This window comes from Tachysurus fulvidraco, chromosome 21, assembly GCF_022655615.1.
Source record: "Tachysurus fulvidraco isolate hzauxx_2018 chromosome 21, HZAU_PFXX_2.0, whole genome shotgun sequence".
NCBI classification, from domain to species: domain Eukaryota; kingdom Metazoa; phylum Chordata; class Actinopteri; order Siluriformes; family Bagridae; genus Tachysurus; species Tachysurus fulvidraco.
The window spans coordinates 15,225,692-15,240,747 of NC_062538.1; the positions used below are offsets into that span (position 1 = coordinate 15,225,692).

General features: G+C 36.7%; 1 protein-coding gene across 3 annotated transcripts in view; it reads left to right on the top strand.

The window, feature by feature from the left end:
- The window catches only part of kcnt1a (potassium sodium-activated channel subfamily T member 1a), a 42,032-nt gene extending 41,131 nt beyond the window's left edge, over positions 1–901 (top strand). For all 3 annotated transcript variants that reach the window (XM_027178990.2, XM_027178998.2, XM_027179006.2), the window contains exons 30-31: positions 475–559; positions 821–901. In XM_027178990.2, coding sequence (XP_027034791.1) covers positions 475–559; positions 821–890 — 155 coding nt within the window. In that variant the 3' untranslated portion in view covers positions 891–901. The remainder of the gene's footprint in view (positions 1–474; positions 560–820) is intronic.
- Positions 902–15,056: the final 14,155 nt, after the last annotated feature.

A 15,056-nucleotide genomic window follows, 5' to 3' on the forward strand; every position in this document is an offset into this window, starting at 1 on the left:
TTAATTACTAGCGTTCTCTAATGTCTAATGCACATTTGTATTCTCAAGTAAGATGTTATTTACATTTATCATAGCTTCCTGATGGAGGGTTTCACACAGATCCAATGAGTATATTCTGCAGAAAGGGCATGGTGACACCCAGCTAGCAGCAGCGCCGTCATCATGGAACATCACTCCACTAAAAAATGCTAAATCATATACATTCCTTGTAGAGTGACATATTTTGGTGTGCAGCATCATCTCATTTTGGTGTCACAGCGCTTCTGTGTTTGGTGTCCACCACCCAGCGGGTCAGCTTCTGTTACAAAGGAGCTCCACAAGTGTACAGTTCTCAAACTCTTTATACTAAACTAATCACTAACTGCATAGGCACATAAGAAGGAACCTTGATATATTTAAGAGGTATTTTAAAAGTATAGAAGTAAGAATATAGAAATAAAAGAGTTTATATATTATGTCTTATGTCTGTTGCAGGTGAGCTGAATGACCAGCAGAACTCTCTATCCTATGTGCTTGTTAATCCCGGCCCTGACACACCTATCCAGCTACACGATGTTGTGTACGTAGCAAATACATTTACATAGCTGATGCTGGAATAATTACACTTTCAAAATGGGACCTGAAGCTACTGAAAGCCATATTTAATAATGATAGAATATATCTTAAGACTTGGATATAGCTGTGATGTGTATGGGTGGAGAAAAAGACGTTTTTTATGTTAGAATGTTTTATGGATTTCTAGTACTTCATTGAGACATTTGATTTAGTTAACTGTTTAGCTGATGAAATAAATGTGATGTTCTTCTTTATGTTCTGGCAGGTTCCTGATCCGGCCTGATCCACTGGCTCATATTCCAGATGAGAACACATCCCGGAAAAGTCAAAACTAACCACATTTAACCGAAAAATCTTGCAGATGTGAACACATGCCCTGAAATAATTTTTTAAAAGTTTAAGTTTGGAAGTTACTGTAAATTTCTGAATCATTACTGTGACACTTAGACAGAATTTCTCAGTCAAACCATTTTATTATGTGAACATAAAGTCCTCTAGCCATGCAGTTTTAGTTTTCTCTTAGACTTTTGAGTGAACAAAATAAAGTATTTGCTCAACACATTATCGATAATGATTTAGTATTAAAACAAACGATGCTCATTGTCGATAATATGTAGTGAAAGTCAGTGCCAGGACTCAGGAATACATTTGTTTTTGTTAATCCTTACACTCAAATTTCTGTCCAGGAATCTGTTGCATTTTGTTTGTTTGGCTAATCTGAAGCTCTATCACATCTGTCCTCTTTCTGAATGACTTGGAGATTCAGGACTACATGTATAAGTAATTTCCAGTCTTCGCTGTGATGGACCTTGTAGGTTAGAAGGTTGCATCTCAAGATCTGTCCTAAAACACAGAGTCACTGTGTGAGGTATAACAACAACAAAAAAACAAAAAAACAAAAGTGGTATTCTGTTTTACTACAGAAGAATGTTGTTTAGAAAGTCTTAGTGCTCTGGAAAATGGTTGCTTAGTTACAAAATGTCATGGATTTGTAAGAGTATTATTCTGTCTCATGGAAGATCACTAACAGATGTTTAGATTTTTTACTTTTTTTTTTTTTTAATCCCAGTTGTTTCAGGAGGATCAGTTGGACTACATAAAATACTAATAATAGGTGTATCTCTTCTTTTTAAGCTTTGATTTAAAAAATAACCTGGTACAAGAAAACGTTTAAAAGCAGTAGAGATTATTAAACAGTATTGTGCCTACCACTAAAACCAGATGTGCCAAATCTACACAATGCTGGCATAATTTCTAGCCTACTGGGCAAAACTGAGTAGTGACAAGACACATTACAGATCTATTTAATCTTTCCAAATCCTTTCATAAACTGGTCTCCAAATGACTGTGCCTCTATTTCAGTGCTGCTTTTAAATCAACCTTGTCAGCTTCTCTTTCTGGAATTATTGCTACCACTTTAACAGCTGTTTCATTATTTTGTCAGCTTAAGTGTAGTTTATTAGATGACTAGCGGATGTCAATCAAATTTTCTCAGAAGATTGAAAGTGATAGTGGGATTAGCAGGAATTAGTGAACTGTGGTCTCAAATTCTTCAGAGTGTCTTTATGATGAGAAAATGTATTAGTTATATTTATATATACACTATATAGTAGTATAGTATATATAGAAATTCCAAGTCTGAAATGTTTACCGTTGTAGTCTGATCAGTAGAGGGCGCCAATGAGTATATTTTCGAACAGAATTCAGGAACGGAACTTGTTACCTCATATTACTGCCTCTAGTATTAGTACAGAACTAAATATGCTATAATTATATATATATATATATATATATATATATATATATATATATATATATATATATATATATATATATATATATAAACTTTAATAACTGTTTTAATGTTTTATAAAGAATGGTTGCAATATAGCCAGGGTAAACTGATTACACTGATCAGTGTAAAAACTAACCATGATCCGTTCTGAGGATTTGTTACACATTCCATTTGCTGCTGGTGAAGATTTTACTTGAAGTATTATTATTATTATTATTATTATTATTATTATTATTATTATTATTATTATTATTATAGCTAGTATTAATAGTAGTACTATTATTATTCACTATTCTTACTGACCAGCATCTACTTGTGGTGTATATGAGCATTGAAAACCTTATTATTATGAAACGGGTAAATATTTAATTATTTTTTATTTTTAAATGTACATTTAAACGTGTATTGTGCTATATATTAGCAATGTGGTGAATTTGGGAAATGTAATTTGTATCACATTTGTATTTGTAAAAGTTGCTTTTGTGTTGTGAGAATAGTCTTAGTACAGTTACAGATAATCAATGTGATGAACTGTGGTAATTGTTGTTGATTTCAGGTGAAACAAGTTCATTTGCCCATTTCTAAATAGTGCCACTACTGTCAAAAATATAAACTTAATAAAAATAGTTATAGCTAATAGTTGTTGATTATTCATTTAATATTTTTTACATAGGTTTTCCCTTAGAATTTTTTTGTTTGTGCTTAAAAAAAGGAACAAACTGATTAACAGTGTTTATTTAGCACTGCCAGGTTTAGTAGATCACAAATGTTTTGTTTAAAAATCTGATTTATAGTGTCATTAGTTTAGAAATACATATAGCTTATGATCTGGTTAATAATATCATAGGAAAGTTTACTTTGCTACATACAGTATGTTTAGATTCTTAATATATGTCATTAATGTTAAAGTAAATTATAAATATAGCTCCAACCAGTGATCTTCAGGGTCAAGGCAGTCAGGCCACCAGTGGCCAGTTCTTGCCAAGATGCACAGAATAATGAGACCAATGAAGAACATACTTATCAAGTTTTGTCAAGTTTTCACAAGAATACTAATCATTGGTAAATGTTTGCATAAAGCTGATCGGCTGATGGTAACCATGTTCTTTAAGTAATTCGGTCATAATTAGAAAGCTGATTGAAGATAAGCAGAACACTGCAGTACACTAAATTACATCTCAATCAGGCATTCAGTTCCTGAGAAACAGCTATTTGAAGGATCCTTGACAAATTTTCAGTGTTGCACTATAGTGCCATCATCAGGCAATTTGAGCCCAACTGAGAAGTGTGAGGATAACTATTGGGTTACAGCACAATGTGCTTGAAACCCTCATTATCTAATAATTTGCCCAGTGAACTAGAGAAAAATATTTGTGTATTTAATTGAGTAGTAAGAATCTAATTGTAGGTCCTTTGAGATCCAATACTTTAAGATGAACTTATGTTTTGATAATGTTCCTGGTATTATTGTTGTTTTTTATTGGTTGTAAGTGGAATTTACACTAAAACATGTTCAAATCACTGTAATAAATGAAGTAAGATTGAAGTAATGTTTAATACATGTATGTAGAGTAACATATCAAACAACCAAATACTTCCATTTCCTTGTCATTTATTTAGTGTTAATTCATTTAACCTCAACAAAAAAAATTAATAAGAAAATCAAATATTAGCAATGACAATGCCCACGGAACTCTGTCGCTGTGTCTCAATCTGCATACTTAAACCTAATTCAGCACTTAAAATCATTTACAGAGACTCGTTTTAAATGCCACACGCATGCAAGTCCATAATAATGTGGCATAAACCTATGGACAGGTTGACAGATGAAGTTAGACAGGAATCTTCATGGACAATGATGTTTGCAGATGACATTGTGATCTGTGGTGAGAGTAGAGAGCAGGTGGAGGAACACCTGGAAAGGTGGAGGTCTGCTCTAGAAAGAAGAAGAATTCATCAGTCGTAGTGAGACAGAATAACATAAAACATGTGTATGAATGAGAAGGAGGGAAGTAGAACAGTGAGGTCATAGGGGGCTGAGGTCAAGAAGGTGCAGGAGTTTAAATATTTGGGGTCAACCGTTCAGTGTGATGGGGGTGTGGAAAAGAATTAAAGAGGCAAGTGCAGGTGGGTTGGAGTGGGTGGAGAAAGAATCAAAGTCTGCAAGAATCAAAGTAAAGGTGTACAAGACAGTAGTGAGAGCATCTATACTGTGTGGGTTAGAGACTGTAGCAATGAGGACAAGACATGAAGCTCAGATGGAGGTAGCAGTGATGAGGATGTTGAGGTTCTCTTTAGGAGTGACGAGGATGGACATTATTAGGAAGGAGCACATCAGAGGGACAGCTCAGGTTGGCTGTTTTGGGGACAGGATCAGAGAGTATAGATTGAGATGGTTTGGACATGTACAGAGGAGGTAGGTAGTTATATGGGTAGAAGGATGTTGGAGATTGAGCTGCCAGCTAAGAGGTCAAGAGGAAGGCCAAAGAGGAGATATATGGACATGAATTAATTGGTGCGAGAGTAGATAATGCAGAGGATAGAGTTAGGTGGAAACTGATGATTCCCTGTGGTAACGGGAAAAGTCGAAAGTAAAAGAAGAAGAAACTTCTATAAACCTTTAAGGTTTAGTGTTGCTTTAGTTATTTTTAGACATGATAGATTATTGACACAAGGTAATTTTATGACAAATTCCAGGCTGATTAATGTTATAACACTTGAAAAAATGAATCTGTATTTCACTGGTCTGTAAGATTCAGATGTAGTATAATCTGTGTGACATGTTAAACATCACAGCTAAACCCACCCTAATTTAAGATCAGAGAACATATAAATAGCATACATAAATCTTTTATTATGGCATCATTACACTAGTTTTCATGACAAGTCCTATAAATAAAAGTCATGTTGTATGTACAATCAGTTGCATGTATCTACATACAAATGATTCCAGATCATTCGTTAAATGCAAATAACTTCAGGCTTATATTAACTTGCTTATGTTGGACTCGGGGACAAACTCTATTCATTGCATGTAACTACATCCTACAATCAACATACAACTGAGACCAGTGCGTGACAAGCTCAACAAGCATCCTATTCCATTCTGGGAAGACTTTACACTAGATTTTGGAGCATGGCTGTGGGGATTTGCCCATTCAGCCAGATGAGCATTAGTGATATCACACACTGGCAAGAAAGTCAGTGGCCACAGTTTGCATTACAATTACAGTAATTCCTACAGTAAGGTGTCCAGTGGGTTTGAGGTCAAAGCTCAAGTTGTTCCACTCCAAACTCGGCAAACCATGTCTTCGTGCACATGATCATAAACTTAAGAGATTTGGTCCTCTTAGTTGCGCTAAAGGGAAATTGTGGACAAATGGATGGGATGGTCAGGTCTCCACAAACCTTTGGCCATATAATGTCACAACAACACATTAAACACACAAAAAATAGTACAGCCTAAAAAAATACATGATATTAGAAAACAGCTTGTGACTCTAAAAACTTAAATACCCTCTCAACATTGAAGAATTTTTATTTAAATATATTTTTTATTATTTTTTATTTATATTCTGCCTATTTCAAATATTTTGCAGTTGCTGCTAGATTTAGGCCTGGGAGTGTAGATGCGCAATGTAAAGATGAACTTGAGACTTGATAACCCCCTTCTTCGCACACACACAGTAGTGACTGAAAGGTATATCATTTCAGGTCAGGTCAAGACAGAAATTGTGACAGCAGAATGTGCTTGATGCCAAACCAATGGTTCTGAGATCCTCTTCTCTAATTCACTCTAACTCCTGCACACGCACACACATGCCATCCTCTTTTGCATGTAAGTTTCGGTCGACAGGTCTGAGCAGGAAGATGAGACTGCAAGGTGTGTGAATTGTGTGAGTGTACTTAAGAGTAAGTCTAAGAACAGCGTTTGGATTAATTGAACCGTTCTGCCGAAACCAAATGTGTTGAGTGAGAAAGAAGATAAGCACAGCACTATCTCAGTCACACGCTTGTACATACACTCAACAAAGAACAAAATCCCACACACTTCAACATGGGATTTTCCAAGATTAGAATTTTGTTCTTACTAAAACATGGGAACATAACAAGTCAGCAACAAAATTTAGAATCCACTGCAGAGGAGACTGGAGTTCTGGGATAATCACCAGGGACAACACCCAGATATGTCCTTGTGCCCATGCCCACACATGCCAATATACCATTTAAAAAAAAAAGATGTAGCATTTGCATTGAATATTGGGATCTACTCCAGGAAACATTTCACCCCAGCACTGGTTCCAAGTGACAACCACTAGAGGTTATCTCAGGTTCATAGAACAGCAACATATAAAACTCATGCTTGATTTCATTCCACCTAACTAACAGAGAGGTGTGTTTTCCTGGGATGCTTACAATTTGAGGAGCAATAGATTTCAGAAAGGCTCAGAGAGGCCAGCATCTGTACCACCAAGAGGCAAGCCACTGCCCAAACTTCCTAAAGTGAAGTGTCTAAATAATGCCCACTGCTTATAGAGATGCATGTCACTGTAAAAGGTAGACAAAGGGAACCCCCATGTCTTTCTTCCATGGCAGAGGAACAGTTGGTCTGAGGATCATATGGCCACCACCTGGTCTAAGGCAAACCTTGTTTAGCATCTGTTTCCAGGGCAGTGGGAACATAAAAGCAACCGTGAATGCAGCCACATACAAGAACAAGTCTCGACTTATGGCAAATTACATACCATAATAGAGAGGAGAGTCTTGTCATATAAACTTCATATCTACAATGGAAGACATAATGACATCCTTCTTCTGAACAAGGAAGTACAGCATGTAGGACAAAGCACAAGGGAACAAGCTTCTTGGGATGTTGCAATAAATGATGGAGTCTGGTAAGACATTGAGCCCCAGCCAGCAACAGAACTTCAAAGTTGTTTGTCTATGGTATTGTTATTAAGAATCACTGATCTGGTGCACATCCAAAATTTTGGGTTGTAAAGCACCCCACTGACAGTCCTTGTCCTACAGGGTCATCCGCGGTGAGATGAATTCATGGCCCATCCCATGTGGTAGCTGAGGGGTACTCAGATGCCTGCCAAGGGTCTGCTGTAGGCATTGAAATCTCATAGCAAGGTTGTCTGCCCAAAGAGTGAACCTTGCAACCCAGCCAGATTCTGCGGGGTTGATTTGCATCCATCAGGCAGATTGTATTGTGCTGACCGCTCTTGGCAATGTATATAAACCACAGTAACACAGAGTCATGCCATATTCTTGTCAGGAGTGAGGAGTCAATCAGTTTCCAGATGGTAGGAACTGTTCAAATGTGAGCAGCAAAATAGCTAGAAACAAAATAACTAATGCCACATGTGATGCAGTATTGTAAGTCAACACCAGGGCATCATCAGTGTGTCTGCAATCCACACTTGTCATAGCAGTTCATCTACAGAGATCACACAAGAACAGGCACATGGCCATTTATCTAAATTTGCACAAAAAGTTTGAGTGCTGTTAATTCATCTAAAGAGCAATTCAGGCTGTTTACTGGGATTCTAATTGCATTTATCAGTGGACATTATCAGCTAGCAGGTTATTTAGGCTGCAAGGAATTGGGACAATTTCAACTCAGTCATAGGGTTGTATAATCAATACATTAGCATAGACATGCATTTACTGCAGGTCATGTCTAAGTCAGTATCAGCAGTGTTTGGTATGATGAAGGAAAACAACTCAGTCATGCTAGCCACAGGTTTATTATTCCGCTAGAGGGTGGGGTTATTTATGGAATATTTAGGGATAGACAACATCAAGTGCAAACTGATACAGATAATGTAGCAGCATGGACACTTCAGTGCTCTCTAACATTCTAAGAAATTTACTGTATATATTTAAATATGTGTAGAAAAAGCACATTAAAGAAAATGAGAAATAGCCAACTCCAGCTATGGAGGACGTCATCACAATCTCTAACTGTGATCCTAACCTGCTAAATGGATAATTCCATTCCGGTTTCATGACAGCGGTGTTTAATACAAATACTTGCAATTGTCTCTGTGTGGAAAGTACGTGCACACATGTACAACACAGGATCCAGATGTTTCTCACTGCTCCAGGATAACTGTTTCCATTATTCTTCACAAACCTACTGCTTTAGTATTGACTCTAATACAATAATATGTGGAGGACTGTAAATTTTTAGCTTTAGGTTCATTGAAGGTGTTAACAGGATTTGACACTTTATGTCCATATGTTAAGATACACTGAAACAATTGAAATATTTAATAACATTACAATTCAGCAAGATTTGTGTGAGAACTGGTTATGTTTTGAATTGTGAGAAACTGATTGTTTATCTATTTTCTGCCCTCATGTATGCATGTTTTTGTTTTTTGGGGGGGTTTGGGGTTATGTTGTGTCATCAAGATGTGTAAGTATCAAGAAGCCCTCAGGGGTGAACCTGCATGAGCCATCACACAGCCTCTGCAGCTGCACTACAGATCAGTGCACACACACACACACACACACACACACACACACACACACACACACACACACACACACACATACACACATGCAAATGCAAATTTCTCAACATACCTGAGAGTGGGAGATGTCAGAAGGCATTTCACACATAAAGATAAAGTCCTAAGTCAACTATCCCAAAGTTTTTTTATCAGCAGGCATGGAGTGTTATGATGTTGGAATAACAACTTTTGCACGTACACACACACACACACACACACACACACACACACACACACACACACACACACACACACACACACATTTTAATATTAAATTGATATTAAAATCAATTATATATTAATCAAATATTAATTTTAGTATCAATATTAGTGCAGTTGTTGTTTTTAATACACTTTTCTCCTTTGGTAACTTAAAAATGCTTTTTAATGATTTTATGATTTAATGATTCTGGAAAATACATATCTTTAAATATTTTAGGTTTTGATCATCAGTTTTCTCAAAACTTTATTTAGGATTTAAGATCTTATTATTATAGTGCTATTGAAGTCACTGAAGGACCTCACAAGTGTAGACATACATCTGTGTGTGTGTGTGTGTGTGTGTGTGTGTGTGTGTGTGTGTGTGTGTGTGTGTGTGTGTGTGTGTGTGTGTGTGTGTGTGTGTGTGTGTGTGTGTGTGTGTGTGTGTGTGTGTGTAAGACCTTATTATTTTTACTGTTTACCCATAAACACAAATTCATTAGATTTTACGCTTGTCACAAACTGATCAATAACAGCTTTTAAAACCCAACCTACTGTTTAGAAACAAAAACAAATGATCAGCCTACAGATCAGAACATCTGAAATGACTAGCAGCTACTTGATTAATGCTATTTTCGATTTTATTCTATAAACTCTAATCCAGATCCAATGCAATTCTGTCCAGGATTAACTCTGACCAGTTATTGAAGATAAATGAAGGAACACAGCAACAAACTAACAAACGAATGAAGTCACGTTTTAACCATCAGAGAAATCCACAAATGAAAATGAAAATCATATGAAAATCCTAATCTTCAGATGTTTATAATTATTATAATATGCAGATACATATAATATAATGGAAACACGTATACACTCCTTGCACACTCACCTCTAAGCTCTTAATAAGATAAAACATTTTTGTACTTATAATAACTGAGGAATTGTGGAAATCTAGTAAAGAAACATAACCTGCATTCGTGTTTAAGACTTTTTCTTTTGTTTTTTTGTGGCACAAGGAATGTGAAGGTATATTATTAAATTTCCCTAAGGTAACAGTATGAAACATTGTGTGTATTGGGTCTCCAGGGCGCTTGTTGGCAAAATAAATAAACAACTGAACTGGACTTTATCTGAACACAATGCCCTCTAACAATACTGTGTGTGTGTGTGTGTGTGTGTGTGTGTGTGTGTGTGTGTGTGTGTGTGTGTGTGTGTGTGTGTGTGTGTGTGTGTGTGTGTGTGTGTGTGTGTGTGTGTGTGTGTGTGCGTGTGTGTGCGTGTGTGTGTGCGTGTGTGTGTGTGTGAGAGAGAGAGAGAGAGAGAGAGAGAGAGAGAGAGAGAGAGAGAGAGAGACTCAACTTTTCATTCCTTTTGCACTAAAATTTGGGCTTGAAAGAAATCTACACAATCTAAAACTGACAACTAAAAAACCTCACTTTACTTGCATTTAACTACAGAATAATATACACCTTTTTTATAAAAATGAATAGACTATATAAAATAAAATTCTGTGAAATTTTGCACTTAAAAAAATGTGAAGACTTTTAATTTTGTCACATGTTGAGTGAATATACATAAATTCTTTAAGCGGAAGTAGCACACAGCTATACATTTCCCAGGTTGTGTGTAGTGAAAATGTTTAATATAATCACTGATTCAAATTAAAAATTCAAAAATATAATTGTCCACAGATTTGAGAAAAATGTAATCCAGGACAATTGAGGTATAATAGTTGAATATATGATACAGTAGAGTAAACTTTGAGGATTTTATATTTCTTAGGGAAAACCTACAAAAGCATATGATGTGTTTGTTGTCGTTTACCAGTTACATACATTTTTGCCTGAATATCAAATGTCTTGAGTTGTTGGCACAAAACAAAAGAATTGTGATACGCTCATGTCGGTTCCTTCTCTACAACGTCAGAAGGATTCGGCCATTTGTGTCCACACAGGCTGCTCAGGTACTTGTTCAGTCTCTTACCATCACAATACTGGACTACTGTTACTCACTGCTGGCAGGTCTACCTATGGACGCAATTCGTCCTCTGCAAATGATCCAAAATGCAGCTGAACGACTTGTTTTCATCCTGCTTAAGTTCTCACACCCCATGCCTCTGCTGCGATCCCTCCACTGGCTTCCGGTAGCTGCACACATCAGATTCAACACACTGATGCTTGCCTACAAAGCCAAAATGGCCCAGCACATTCTTAGCTCAAAGCCCTCATCACTCCTCACACTGTTCCTCGCTTCCTCTAGATGTCCGAACAGCTGAGTCACTGGCTATCTCCAGAAGATAGGTAATGACATACCTATCACATTATATTATTATAAACACTTGTTACAGTTGCATACAATAAAATAATTCATATTTACCTCACGAGAAAAACAGTATGGCATCAAAGTGATTTTTAAACACTCTTTGATGCCTCTTTTATCACTACCATTTCATTATCTTTTAATATCATCCCATTAATACACCTTTATCCTTTGGGTAATTTACAAATGCTTTTTAAAGTTTTTATTTCTGTTTACAGTACTTCTGGAAAACACATCTCTTTACGTTTTAGGTTTTGATCATCAGTTGCACAAACAACTTTTTTTTCAAAACTTTATTTAGGATTTAAGATTTAGTGCTATTGAAGTCACTGAAAGACCTCACAAGTGTAGACATATGTCTGTGTGTGTGTGTGTGTGTGTGTGTGTGTGTGTGTGTGTGTGTGTGTGTGTGTGTGTGTGTGTGTGTGTGTGTGTGTGTGTGTGTGTGTGTGTGTATGTGTGTGTGTGTGTGTGCGCGTGTGTGTGTGTATGTGTGTGTGTGTGTGTGTGGTTGTGTGTGTGGTGTAGGATTTGTGTAGCCGTCAGCTGGTGTAATGGTGGAGCGTTTGCCTGCACACTGCTGCCATTAGTGATTCTTCACTCTTTAACACGGTTATCATATCACCAGTGCAGCTGTCCACACACACGTGCACACACACACACACACACACACACACACACACACACACACACACACACACACACTAAGCTAAGCTAAGCAAACTGTTCGGTCATTACCTGTGGTGATCAGTTTGAACCGATTTCCTGATGAGTTCAGGCAGGTGATAATAACATCGAGTAAAGTCTTAATGAGAGGCACAACTTGGCGTCCTATTGAATGAAAGACCACACATACCACTACCGCTTTGTTTTTTAAACAAACAGGTCAACACCTAAGAACCTAGAGAGTCGTTTAGTAAAGTTGTGTTCTGACCTTTTACAACCTGAACCTGTATGATTTTGGAGAGCAAAAATATCTGTGAAGATAATCTCATCTAGATACATTAGAGGTAATCATAATCATACTGTCTGAGCTAATAGTAAAAAGCTGTAGAATTGTAATAATGTGGAATGTGGTAGCCTAGTGGTTATGGTGTTGGAAGTTTGTGAGTTTGAATCCTACGTGCACCAGGCTGCCACTGCTGGGCCCCTGAGCAAGGCCCTTAACCCTTAATTACTCAGTTGTATAAAATGTGATGAAGTCACTCTGGATAAGGGTGTCTGCTAAATGCTGGAAATGTACTGTCAATGTAATAAGTTTGATCTCACTCTCCTGCATTACTCAAAAGTGAATGGACAAGTTTAACATCAAATAATTTTGTGTTTAAAATGTAAATAAAGTGAATTTGTATTAAATCTTTACTTCTGACAGGCTTTAACATCATTATTAGCAACGTCATGCTGAGATAGAAACTTGTTTTGTGTTTAATCAGAGTTGACTCAATAGCAAAAGGTTGAGTCGGAGTTGGCTCTTGAATCTTTCATTCAAGCTTATTTGTTTATGAGGCATGCAGAAACCTGAGCAGCTCAGGAAATAATATAACTGTCAAACAAACAGGCAAAAACAAGCGTATAAATTAAACTCTGATTCAACTGACTTCCTTTTCGTCTAACAGAATCACATCTTGTTTTAATCACAGTAGTTTTGTTTCTCTTATTAAAATCATGTGGGACAAAATCATCTGTATTGCTAAAACTATTTAAAACAAATGCAAATTTTCAACTTTTGCCCTGTTTTTGTCGTCTTTTTTTTTATTTTTATTGCTACTCAATTATTCAGCATTGCAATTTTTGACCATACCCAAACACTGCAGGGAAGCTAATATGAATATATGTACTTACAAAGGAATTAATGTCTGGGATATCTTGGGACTTCAAGAGATTCCTCTAGTATAAGATCCTTCAAGGAAACCTCTGTGGATAGAGGTTATGGCCAAGCTGTCTGAGATCCTTGACCTCAGCATCTCCATTCATCCCATTATACTTTTACTCTGTGACCTCGCCACATTACCAACATTCAAACATATTAAGCTCTCTATATAAATATCATGAACCATTGCGAAAAGATCATATTACTCAATTGCTAAGATGGAACCAAAATAACCATGGGCCCAGCTTCTTAACAGAAAAACTACAAAAAACCTTGAATCCTTAAAATTACATTCAGAACAAAAAGAACATTCAATGATCTTGAGAGCTGATAATGATAAGAATACCAAATGTACAGCTAAGCCAAAGTATATCAAGAAAAAAAAACTCATGCACACTCAACTCTCACACTTCCATTCTGTGTTGATCTGACACACACATGCACACACACACACACACACACACACACACACACACACACACACACACACACACACACACACACACACACACACACACACACACACACAAACACACACACACACACACACACATGCATACAGTACTCATTCATAAACACACATTCTCAGAGCCAAGTCCATTTCTGGGATGATGGACATAAACAAACTGGTAGTGGTATGTAGGCTATGTCTGTCTGTCTTTCTGTCTGTCTCTCTGTCTGTGTATTCTCAGTTTAAGACGATAGAGATCAAGAAATGGGAGGAATAGCATGAAACTTGGAAAGAGAAAACTGAGAGAAAGACAGACATAGAAAGAGACAAATGTTATTTTGACTCTATCTGCAAATTTAGACACTTTCTGAAATGTTACCTTTTTAGGTGGTTCTTATAAAGTTTATTAGCAACGATAATACTACCCGGTTTCTGAAGCTTCTCACAGGTAATAAGCAACACAATCTACTGGAAAGAAGACGAAGCATACTTGATAACATACTGACACCCACACACACACACACACACACACACACACACACACACACACACACACACATACTTACTCGAGGCACTTACTCCATGTTTTAAGGAGACTGTTTTTGGAAAGTGAGAGGGAGAGGTCAGAGCCACAGTTGTCGGAGACACTGTGAAAGTGATACACCGAACAGCTGGGATACAAAACACACCCTAAAGTCACATACATGCACATAAGTGACAAGCATGTTGGGGTATACAGACACATCCCCAAATGCCACGCATGCCCAAGATTATGTCTCAAGGTCTGACCCTTAATGCTTCCAAGGAATGAAGGAAGGAGAGCGGAGGATGTTGATCTTCTAATTTGGAAGCACTCACCAACTCATACACACACAAACATGTCTGTCCCATCAGCATCAGGTTAGAGCTGCTGAGTGATGGGCTCAGCTTCTGTCATGAACATATAACGTAACACTGTTGTTTATGATTTTGCCAGTTTTTTTTTACAGTGACACTTTCTGAACAGGAACTAGTATCTGGGTGCAGATTGATTTTATTAGTATATTCTTTTGAAGTGTAATTTGGAAAACAAGGAAACAACTGGTACACACTAAATTAGGAAACAAAATAGGAAAAGAATAATGTGTAAAACTTTATTTGGTGTTTCTAATTAGTAAAACGACTAACTAAAAATCAATCAATCAATCAGATATATACTTATTTTGATTTCACTTGCTTTCTGACACAATGTCTAGAAATTAAACATTTCTTTAAAACCTTATTCCGTTTTTATTTAATTTATTATACAAATGGTTTCAAAATAGGAAGTATATTTTGAGTATATATCTGAATACATTT